The sequence below is a fragment of the Diadema setosum genome, chromosome 17 (genome assembly GCF_964275005.1).
Source record: "Diadema setosum chromosome 17, eeDiaSeto1, whole genome shotgun sequence".
Classification (NCBI taxonomy): domain Eukaryota; kingdom Metazoa; phylum Echinodermata; class Echinoidea; order Diadematoida; family Diadematidae; genus Diadema; species Diadema setosum.
This window is the reverse complement of record NC_092701.1, coordinates 19,812,948-19,824,538: the sequence shown is the minus strand read 5'-3', so window position 1 is coordinate 19,824,538 and position 11,591 is coordinate 19,812,948. Positions and strand designations below refer to the sequence as shown.

Sequence of the window (11,591 nt, the reverse complement as noted above, 5' to 3'; positions counted from 1 at the left end):
CAGAAAGAGTGTGTCAGATGAAGTGGGTCAGGAAATGGCGTAACCCCTAAATGCGCGAACCTTTGTTACAAGTGCGCGATAAACATGTTGCCCGGGGCCGGGGGTGGGGGAGAGGAGGGGGGGGGGGGTCGGCTAAGACACCGCAAAATTAGCTCATGGTTGCGCCCAGTGCCACAAATTGTCTGCTGCCCTCAACGAACCCGAATCGGTCTATAACATTAAACAATCAACGACACTGACCATTAATCCATAAACCACTGAGCCAGTTAGCTACTTTCTGAACTAACACGGGTTTTGTTATATTGTTTGGTTGTTTTTTGTTCGTTTGTTAGGTGTTTCTTTTGTTATTATCTCATTTCCAATATCCCGTTCCATCAACTGTTATAAACGAGGGACTTACGCGAAGTTTGATAAAACACTAGTTTCGTATTTGGCGCTCCATAGACCTTTACCTTTACACGATGTACTTTTGCATAACACTACTGAATGTACTTGGCGTGCGTTTTCCGATAGACGAGTACCACATCACACTGGTTATCCAGCTGCCAGCAGCTAGCTAGCTAGAGCAGCGTGCGTTAACGCGTTTTCCACATCCGGATCCGGCGTGCAGTGCTACTATCGGTTTCGGCGACTCCGTACTAACGTCTGGACTGAATTACCAACGAATTTCTCTGCTGCAAAACAAACAAACAAACAAACGAAACATGTCCTCAGCTAGCGAGGATCCACATATTCAGGATGATTTCGACACAGCTGACGAATCTGCTGAGGAGCGTGAAATCAAAATGGAATCAGAGGCGCTGAGTGAGGCAGGTGACGATGGCCACTCCGGAGCATCGGGCGAGATCTACGTGCCCCGAGTGTCAGCCGATGGGGAGCACGTCGGCACTGGTACGGAAGAAGAGGAAGACGGAAGTCCAGCTCCTGTTACAACGCTTGCAACCATGACTCGAGACGACGGGTATGGCCGTACGGGTAGTCCTTATCCGAAGAAAGAGCTGCAAGCCATGGTTGAAAATGTTAACGATTCTCGCGTGTCTTTTGAGCCTTTCACTACCAAGAGAATTCCGGTATTTGACCGGTTTGTGCAAGTCTTTGTCGACGGTGAGAAACAAGAATATGTCGCCTGCGTGGAATGCCGTTCGCTGATTAAGTACACGACCCGTGACGGCACGCGGGGGCTCCATCACCATTCGTGCCCTCACAATCGTGCGCGGAAAGGGGCTCCAAAGTCACAAGGCCAGGTCCAGGCACAACAACAGCAGCAATCCCCACTGGTCAGCGCACGGGCAGTGGAAGCTGAGGGGAAACAGGTGGACAATGGCAACGGAAGCAATGGGGACAACTATTTGCTGGACGGAAATTTTGCAGAAAGCCCTGCATCTGGTGCTCTCAACATTCCTATTGTTCATATGAGACCCTCCAAAATGGCACTAGCCGGGGCTGTTGGGATTGCGCCCAAGATGAAGACCAAATTTCCCACATCTCCAACTGCCATGGTGATTTGTGCTTTTCTGTCATGTACACTTAGCAATCCCAGAAAGTCTTAAAAACATAGATATCTGAATTATGAATTATCGAAATGTTGTAACCTACAACTTGTACAAGTAAGGTACAACTTACAAGTCATTTCTGTTAAAGTTAAAATGTACCAATTTCTTCAAATACAACACTTGTCCTGGAATGTTTTGATAGCTTTCATCCCTTGACAGTATCAAGTAAAATAGAGTACTTGTAATGCCATATAGGTCCTACACGTAGGCCTACTGGAATCATATGACACAGTGATTGCCCCCTGTTCCCGATTCCTCAATTAAAAGGTGGATCGAGTAATCGTCTTTAAGGCTACTTTCTTTCATACTACAATGTAAAACTGTTTCAAAGAACTGCCAGCTGTGGGAGCTTGGAAGTTGGAGATTGTCACATATCTTGTTTTTCCACAGAAATCTTGACAATGATGCATTTGAAGTCCATGTTAGTTGCTTATGCTAGTGCACTTTTAGTCCAATATTTATGGCCCTACTAAAATCAGACAACAAAATCCCAAACAAAAGCTTGAAAAAAGATTAAAAACTAAATGAAGAATACAAAATGAACCTATAGATCTATATCAACTCTTCATATTGTATCTATTGGCAGTACATGATAATTATGGAAAGTCCTGCTGTAGTACGGATTCAGATTGGAAATGAGTCATGTTGCAAATAGTCTAAGAAAAACCTTTTAAAATAGGGCGTGTAGTGAGTGCAAATTCCAGCAAGCTGTGTTGATCTTCAGCTAGGCATTTATTCCTTGACATTTGAAATGTATTCCTTTGACAGTGAAAGATGTCTAAAATGAAGGATATTTCCACATCTTACAGATGTGGAAAGTTTAAAAATGTATTCTGTACAACTTAAGTTCTCTTGGTCACAAGGTACACGTATGTTTATGTTTGTAAGTATTTGTTTCAACTTTAATATTAGAGGACTACTCAATCTTTCACAGACATTGCCAAGCTGATATATGAATCAAGTACTGAGAGCTACAGAAGCCCTAGCTTCAGAAAACAAACAAAACAAAAATATACTTGTGTGTCTGGAACTGTGATTGCCGTATCAAGTAAGCTCTGTATTTACCTACATGTATTTGCATTATCAGAACCTTTGTTTACTTTTGCCTGTGTGCTTTGGACTTCTTTGTAACACTGAATCTCTACAGCCCAAGAAAAAGCCCCGCACTGCAGCCGGCTTCTACCAGTGTGCTTCAGAAATTGGCATGAATTCACCAGTGATACCACCCCCTAAGCATGTCCTACACAGCACTTTCCACCATGAGGTCCTGAGGGCGTGGCAAAACGTGGACACCACGATTACCCCCGACAACTTGGTCTATCCCTTGTTTATATTGTGAGTACTTTACATGTACCATATTTCATGATGGTTCCAAGTGTGTGCATAAATTGCTGCAGGTACACATGCTGTGGACTTCATTATATTGTGGTAAAGTACACTGAAATAATACATACAGAGAATGGAAATGTGCCGAGGGAGAGTACAAATGTAGGATGATAACGATGTGATCTAGCAGATAGGAACGTCCATTCGCAGTCACAGACTGTGTCTGTACAATGTAGCATCATTACGCTGTAACAGCAGGACCATGCTATATGTATGTGCAGTTTTAGGACAGCCTCCACCAAGCATTGAAATGTGAGAATATTTATTTACATTTTTATTCACTCCTAATAATGTCATTGAGTTAACATTGCTGTTGAGTTTTTCAACTGTTGACAGAGATAACTGCCTGTTGATGCAGTTATCCCCTGAGTGCACTGTGTTTTAAAATTGACTGATATTGATGAAGCAATGATTCTACTTTCAGAGACATACCGGATCATACTGAGCCAGTGTCCAGCCTTCCCGGAGTGAACCGGTATGGAGTGAACACACTGCAGTCTGCCCTGGCACCCCTTGTGGCCAAGGGGCTGAAGGCAGTGCTGCTGTTTGGCGTTCCGACTGGATTACCCAAGGTAATCCATTTATTTATTTATCTATATATATCTTTGTTTGTTTATTCTATTCATGTATTTATCTATCATATTCCACATAAGTATGTTTGACCATACTCGTGGGTTTACTTGAATTTGGAACACGTGACTGAGAGATTTTTTTTTTCCAACATCCATGCCGTGGTACTCCTGCCCGTAAAAGATCCCACTTCATTCATTCATCGCAAAGAGCAGGGTGTTTAACCCGGTGAAGTGGTCCCACCTCACATCCAACTGAACCCCATGGAAGACCAGCTTAGTGTAGCTGAATATGGGCTATCCAGCCATCTTCTTAGATGGAAATGAAATGAACAAACAAACCATCACATATGTGATACAAATGTACCTTTTCATTAGCAATTTTTACCATACCCATGATTGCAATCAATAAAGGTATCGCTCACATCTATCAGCCATGACCAAGTCCAAGCAAGTTCTGGTGGCACACTTCCGTGCACATTGCATAAGTATCGATACATCAGTATCGCTTTTTATCTCCTTAGATCTAACATTAGTCTCGATCATTCGACTGCCATGGACTGAATTTATACCGCCCGTGTTGTAAATATTCTGCAAGATTATAAAATAAAAATCTGTGTGGTTGATGGAATGCAATTTTATCAAATCTCATGTTTGTAAATGGATGTGGGATATGAAGCAAATAATCATTTCCTGTTTCTCGGGCAATGGATACAATCTAACATCGTCTCGGTGATCCTTGAGGTGTCTATCAGCCCTTGCCTTCAGCTCGGCCTGATAGACACCTCGCGGATCACCTCAGCGATGTTAAATTGTACCATTGCCCTCGCAGCCGAAGATTATTTGCTTATCATCATTTATTCATTTTGTCCTTATTAATATTATCATTTTTTCCTTCTTAGGATACAAGAGGAACGTGTGCAGATACTGCAGACACTCCAGTGATCCAGGCTATTCACACCATCTCAGAATACTTCCCAGAGTTGCTAATTCTCTGTGATGTCTGCCTGTGTGCTTACACTAGCCATGGCCATTGTGGTAAGTATCTGGAAATATACATGGTCTCAGCACGAATGCCCAGATACATGTATTTATGTCTTTCTATGGTGTCATTTTAAAATGTTTGGAAAGAAAGCTTTACCAAACCAATCAAAAAAGCAGAGACATTTACAGTATTTCATTTGCTCAAATCTAAATGTGGTCTATTTATTGTCTACATTTATGTAGATGTTGTGTGCTCTTCAGGTGTGTGCCTTTAGGGCTTGATGTTTTCTATAGAGTGTATTTGATTTTTGTTATGCAGCATGACAGCAAGGGGAAAAAAAATAAAAACAAAAACCTTTCACAGAATTTTGTGAAATACTCCACCAGAAGGAGAAGAAAAAAAAATCACCAATATCACTGTAGGCCATTCAAGATGTGAGAGCAAAGTACAATGGTGACATGTTACACAGCTAATGTTTTGTGTTGTTGTTGACTGCAGAGCAAAATGCAACCATGGATTAGTGTTGCTGACTAGTACTAGTTTGTGATAACCATGATTCATTTTCATGGTGTGCCCGATGATAAGAATTTTGAGCTCATGTGGTGTACAATGGATGTAAAAGATAAGCAAAATTTTTGATGGTACAGGTATTCAACCAATACATGTGTTTGTGAGGAATGGGTCTAGAATAAAATGTCAGTTTGTTTTCTTCTTTGCCTTCTTTTTCAGGCATCTTGAACGAGGATGGCACGCTAGATAATGATGCCAGTATCCAGCGCCTTGCCGAAGTTGCTCTGTCCTACGCACAAGCTGGTGAGTTACATTGCAGTGATAACACCTCCTCCTTGTTCAAATTTAATATACGTAGAACTGACAAACAACAACAAACAACACATCACCAGTAACACATACATGTAGTTTGTGGTTGCATTGCTTTGCTAATGAGCAGTGTCTAATATCAGCTCCTTATTATGAGTGTCTTGCCCATTCTGTGTTTAATCTTGAACTTTTGATGAATAAAAAAAGCAAGACATAACAAACGGTGCATATTAACTTTTCATTGCACTAATGTTTGTGTATTGATGTAATATCACAGCCGTTACAATCCCCCCAAGTTTAAAATGGATGCAGTATCTGTCATAATTTTAAAAATACAGTGGGCTCCATGTTGAACTAATATACATGTATTACAATATCCAGTTTACTGCATCAATTTTTTTTTTGTGTGTGTGTGTTTTATATTCCCATGAATGCAAACTACTTTGGTTGAGTTTCAATGAAGGCAAAACTGTTTAAGGCGTAGAATAGTTTCTCTTGCAAGAAAAAAAAAAGAAAGAAAGAAAGAAAGAAAGGTCTCCAGCTGTTTTTGCTGTATTTGAATTAAATGAACAATCATGAAAGAAGTATTCCCAATATGTATATGGAAATCTTTATTAACAAGACATACAATTTGCAAGTAAATGGAGATGTTGTGTACAGTGCTTTTGTTTTTGCTTCTTTATCCTAATTGCAGGATGCCACGTGGTTGCCCCTTCAGATATGATGGATGGGCGCATTGGTGCAATCAAGCATATGTTAGCAGCTAATGGACTATCAAACAGAGTAAGATTCCCCTTTGTACCCAACCCAAGCTTACCACTTTCTCAATTTCTCCCTCTCACTCACAACTAGTGTCTTTCATAATATTATCTTCATAAATCAGTGATATCATTTTGTCACAGCAGTGCCCTGCTTTTTGGAAGAAGAATGTTTCTGGATAAGGATCATAAACAAAAGTAATAAACATCTTGTCAAGGATACATGGATTTGAGCATGCCTTACACATTGTACTCTTGATATACATAAACATAGTATTTGAACTGTTTATGTCGTGAGCTAGATGTCTGTTCACAGAATAATTTACAGAAAGCAACTGCTTCGAGGGGCAAGATTAAAACTATTTGCCCAGAGGTGATTTTCCAACTGTGCTGTATGTATATCGGGCATAGCACTAATACATCAGTGCATCAGTTGTGATAATCATAAATGTACCCTTTACTTTCAAGAAGATTTTATGTTGTGAGTAACCCAGCTATAGTGTGAAAAGTTTCACACATTTTGCTTGCCACGAAACTAGTGCAATTATAAAATTGTGATAATATTGCTTGTTATATGTAGTACTATTTCATATTTTGATATCAGGGTATGTCAGTGGTAGGAGTTTAACTGTTACTTTTAGTTTTTTTCCTGTTTGCTAGTCCTGCAGCATGAATGACACTGCTTAGTGCTATCATCATGCAGAACATTTACCTTACTCTGCAGTTTGCTCTGCCAAAGCCCTATACCGCTGTGGCAGCGATGAGCTTTTGAAATGCTTGCTCAGTTTTCTATCCCTGACAAGATCCCCCCCCCCCAAAAAAAAAAAAAAAAAAAAAAAAAAAAAAATTGTGCTAAAATTTCCACTTTTACAGTTACATTGTTATTGACATCGCTCTAGGTCTCTGTGATGAGCTACAGCGCCAAATTTGCGTCGTGTTTCTACGGCCCCTTTCGGGATGCTGCCAAATCCGCACCGACGTTTGGTGACAGAAGGTGCTATCAGCTTCCCCCCGGAGCCCGGGGTCTTGCCATGCGAGCTGTGGTGAGTAGTTCTGCCTTTAAACATAGCATGTCTCGTGCTGGAATGTGTAGCTTAAGATGTGAGAGATGCTAGTAAAAGATTAGTTGATTTCTTTTGGAACTTATTTACTTGTAATGTTTCCATTTGTAATCTGGCACTGTAATGTGGCAATTAAAGTAAGATTGAAAATGTGTCAGTTGCCTAGCTTTGACGGGAATTTGAAATTCTGTTCTCAAATGTGGCCCCCACAAAAGAACGGACTGGCTTTGAAGTGTAGTGTTGGGAGGGACAATGACCAGAAAAACGACACAAATTTGTGAAAGTTTTATAACGGTGTAATGAAAGACTTCATAAATGTATGCCAACGAGGGTCAACTAGAAAGTTACTTTGCAACAATCATTTTACATTACATTTACATCACATTTGCTTGAAATGCAAAGAAAAAGAACTCTTGTGATTCCATGTACACCAACCATCAGTGCTGGTAGTGTGCTATACACTTGTACTTTAGTCCTGAACAAAATTATCATTATTTCACTTACAGTGTACCACATTTTTCTTTTCTTTTTTTCTGTCCCAATCAGTCTTACATTGGCATATTGTATGCTTATACCCATTGTGTAGTATAATCAGGTTACCTTGACATGAATGCTTCTAACCAAAACATTATTCAGGATGTACATAACACGAAGATGAGGAACAGAACTCTTTTCAAAGATGAGTGACCTTTCAAATATGCTGTCAATAAGAGGAATTTGATGATTACAGTACCCTGTTTGAGAAGTACCTCGTATAGATTCTATAATATTATATCAATTATCACAACATTTTGAGTACACCCACAAAAAAAATGCACAAAGTAACTTTAGTCAGCCACTGAAAGAAGAATGAAACATTCATGAGGGTGAAAAGTTTATGATATCACTTTCTTGTATTCTATACGTCTTGTAGGACCGAGATGTTGCTGAGGGTGCCGATTACCTCATGGTGAAACCATCCATGCCGTACTTAGACATCGTCAGGGAAACCAAAAACAAGGTCCGTCTTTCTCTTCTTCTTGATGTATGAGGAGGAGCTTTCTAATCAACCTTCCAACTATTCATGGAACATTCTCTGAGCCTGAAGTAAAAATTGTCTCTAGACATTCTGAAGACTTGCAGTATATTATGATGTAGCTTTCTAAAATCACATACACTGTATCTGTATGTTATACAAGTTATCGGGTAACTTTCTGTTTGTGGTACTTTTAGCAATGCATAAAATATGACTATTTATTGTTATAATAATAAAAAAAATATATATATATATATATGGCTGTGCCCTTCCAAAAACAAGTTCATTTATACCCATAGCCCAGTTCTTCAGAGGGGGTCTAAATCAGTAGGTCCAGTGGTATTGTGCTCATGAGCATTTAAAGGACAAGTCCACCTTCATATACATAAGGATTGAGAGAATGCAGCAATATTAGTAGAACACATCAGTGAAAGTTTGAGGAAAATCGGACAATCCGTTCAAAAGTTATGAATTTTTAAAGTATCTGCGCCGTCACTGCTGGATAAGAAGACTACTACAGTGTATGATGTCACATACGTACAACAATATAAGGAAAATAAAAAGAGAATTTCACAAAACTTTACTTTTTGAATAAAGTGCACATTTCTTCGACTTGTTACTGACATATGTTAAGGGTAATATTATTCCCCCTGCCTTCTGAAAGAGAGAAGTCGTGTGTTCTTTTGTTATGCGAGAAAAATGGAAATATGTTGAATTTTCTTTATTCTTTCTATATAACGTTGTACACATGTGACATCACAAGCTATAGTAGTCTTTTCATCCAGCCGTGACTGAGCAGAAACTTCAAAAATTCATAACTTTTGAACGGATTGTCCGATTTTCCTCAAACTTTCACTGATGTGTTCTACTAATATTGCTGCATGCACTCAACCCATATGTCTATGAAGGTGAACTTGTCCTTTAAAGACCCTGTACCTTGGGGATACCATGCAATGAGAAGGCTGGTCTAGCTCGGATATATTCTAGAATCCCCCATAAGGAATTATGCAGCGCTTTATCACTGATATCTATGTAAGTACCGTTGGTACATTTACAGCCAAAGAATCTTGACTGCACTCAGTGTTACTGATGAACGTACGCTTCAATGCACATATTCGCTGATGGGCAATTTTTTCCTAGCTGGCCTCCCCTATTTGAGTATTCCCCTATTTGAGTATTAAAACAATTAAAGACACAATTTCTAGGTATGTTATTTTTTTATCATTATCACTTGAATTCAAACAGCACCCCCATCTCAAGCTCGCTGTGTATCACGTGTCAGGGGAGTACGCCATGCTCTACCACGGGGCCAGCAAAGGGGCCTTTGAGCTGCCGCGGGCCGTTATGGAGGCCATGCAGGGAATGAGGAGAGCAGGTAAGTGAATAGAGAACAAACATGCAATCCACATTCGCAAGTACACCTCGACAAGCATGTACACACACCAGCACACAACACAAACAAATGAAAGAGAGAGAAGACCACTCACAACACCATCATAGAAAATAATGTGGGTACCCGCAAAAAACAAAAACCTTAAAAAAAAAAAACTGGAGAAAACCATAATGGACTTGTTCAACAACCATGCCCTAGATTGGATAAAAAGGGGAAATTTTCTCTTCAACTTTACACTTTTATCGAATGGTGGCAGTCCCTTGAAAGGGAATGAAAATATATATGTTGGTTGGGTGAGTGCAGCAATATTTTGTAGAACACATGGCAAATATATGAGGAAAATTGGACAATCCATTGAAAAGTTAGTCATTTTTGAAAGTTTTAGTACCAGCATCATTGGATTAGAAGACTACAACACTTCATGGTGTCATGCATGGAAAACAATGGGCAGAAAATTAAAAGGAAGATTCTCCCAAAATATTATTTTTATGAGAAGTAATGGGAAATGTTATCCCCCCCCCCCCCCACTTTCTGAATGAGGTAACTTAAGTCAAGTTTTCTTTCATCACGCTAGAAAATCTCCATTCTTGATGTTCTCACTGCAGGCGCAGACATCATCATCACATATTTTGTCCCAAACATCCTTGAGTGGCTGAAGAATTGAGGAGACTGCTGGTAAAACCGCGAAGGAGCAAAGCAAAGGAAGCCAAAATCTGATCAAGTCTCTCTGTGTGATGTACTCATGCTTTCCACCTGTCTTGTGCCTTCACCGTTACCCCCCTGCCCCCCCCCCCAGAACTCAAAGTTACTGCTCATATTATGGGTGGTTCATTATGCTTGGTTCATCGTTTGAGTTACTTGTATTAGACCGAGGTCCTAATGCACTAGCAATGCAAAAAAAAAAAAAAAAAAAAAAAAATGATAAAGTCGTTTTAAAAAAAAGAATAGTCACTGCCATATCAACAGCCAAATACAAGTTACCGCCTTTTTGAAGATGCTGTCATGGCCGTGGCTGATGATAATATAAATCTTTGTTATGGCAAGACTCAAGTCTAGGTTTGCCCAGGAACAGTTAGGCTGCAAAGGGAGGATGCTTCTGTACACTCAAGTCGAGGGCAGACTTAGTTCTGGTAGTGATGAGTGCCCCAGAGCACAGGTTGCGAGGCAACCACCAGAGGAATCCGGGGTACTGTATACGGCAAATATTTCATGAGGTTCTTATTTTCGCGAATTTCGCGAGTCAGCTGGTATTCGTGAAATTAAAAACACGCGAAAATATTGACTCTGATCCTGATATGAATGTGACATACGTGTACACATTTCTCCATTCAGTACAGGACTCCATGATCGCGAATTTAACCACTCGCGAAATCGTCGGGAAGTCTTAATTCGTGAAAATGTAGACTCGCGAAATATGTGGCTTATACAGTAATCGATGCACAGAGAAGGAAGGCACCCCAACCTCAAATGGCTAGTGGAAGAATTTGTGTTCCAAAAGCACCCTACATCTGTTTAGAGATAGAAACAGGATAAATTAAATAAAATATCCACAAAAAGACCCTGTATCTGAGCTAGGAATATCATATTCCCCCTTGCTCATGCTACTTAATCTAAAACCTGCTGTTTTTTCTGTGTTTTTTTTTCTGTGTGTTACTGCTTCACTTTCACTTGTATGCTTTCCTGTCCGTGATAAGGACAATAAACTGACTTCGTTCGAGAGATATTATTATGAGTACATGTGTTACTCTCAACGTTATTATCCAGAGTACTATTTAAGACATGTATAGTGAAGACGGCATGAGATGCATAGATTGCTGAATATTGGCCATGTGTTTCTTTACGATTATTCTACTGGCATTTGATTCTTGTGTGTAATGTTCTCAAGGAAATGAGTTTATTCCTAGGAGAGTAGCCCTAAGAAAAGCATGTTTTAGAGCTTCCATGAAACGAAAGTGTTACATTATGTGCAATTCTAGACAATTCCTAAGGTTTATTAACAGGCTTTACTTTTGTCACAATTTTTGAAATTTCATTGTTTCTTGATCAGTGATG

At 39.7% G+C, this 11,591-nt stretch overlaps 1 protein-coding gene across 1 annotated transcript; it reads left to right on the top strand.

Moving 5' to 3' along the window:
• The first annotated feature begins 678 nt into the window (after positions 1 to 678).
• Positions 679 to 11,264, top strand: LOC140240397 (delta-aminolevulinic acid dehydratase-like). Its single transcript, XM_072320167.1, has 10 exons — positions 679 to 1,499; positions 2,701 to 2,888; positions 3,364 to 3,511; positions 4,411 to 4,546; positions 5,223 to 5,306; positions 6,007 to 6,095; positions 6,970 to 7,113; positions 8,045 to 8,131; positions 9,392 to 9,521; positions 10,145 to 11,264. The coding sequence occupies exons 1-10, from the start codon at positions 705 to 707 to the stop codon at positions 10,201 to 10,203; spliced, it is 1,860 nt and encodes a 619-aa protein (XP_072176268.1). The 5' UTR covers positions 679 to 704; the 3' UTR covers positions 10,204 to 11,264.
• Positions 11,265 to 11,591: the final 327 nt, after the last annotated feature.

Excerpts from the sequence above, each read along its gene's own strand:
- LOC140240397 (XM_072320167.1), top strand. The coding sequence starts at position 705 with ATGTCCTCAGCTAGCGAGGATCCACATATTCAGGATGATTTCGACACA. Across the intron at positions 2,889-3,363 it reads GTCTATCCCTTGTTTATATT|AGACATACCGGATCATACTG; the intron begins GTGAGTACTTTA and ends TTCTACTTTCAG. Across the intron at positions 5,307-6,006 it reads TCTGTCCTACGCACAAGCTG|GATGCCACGTGGTTGCCCCT; the intron begins GTGAGTTACATT and ends TCCTAATTGCAG.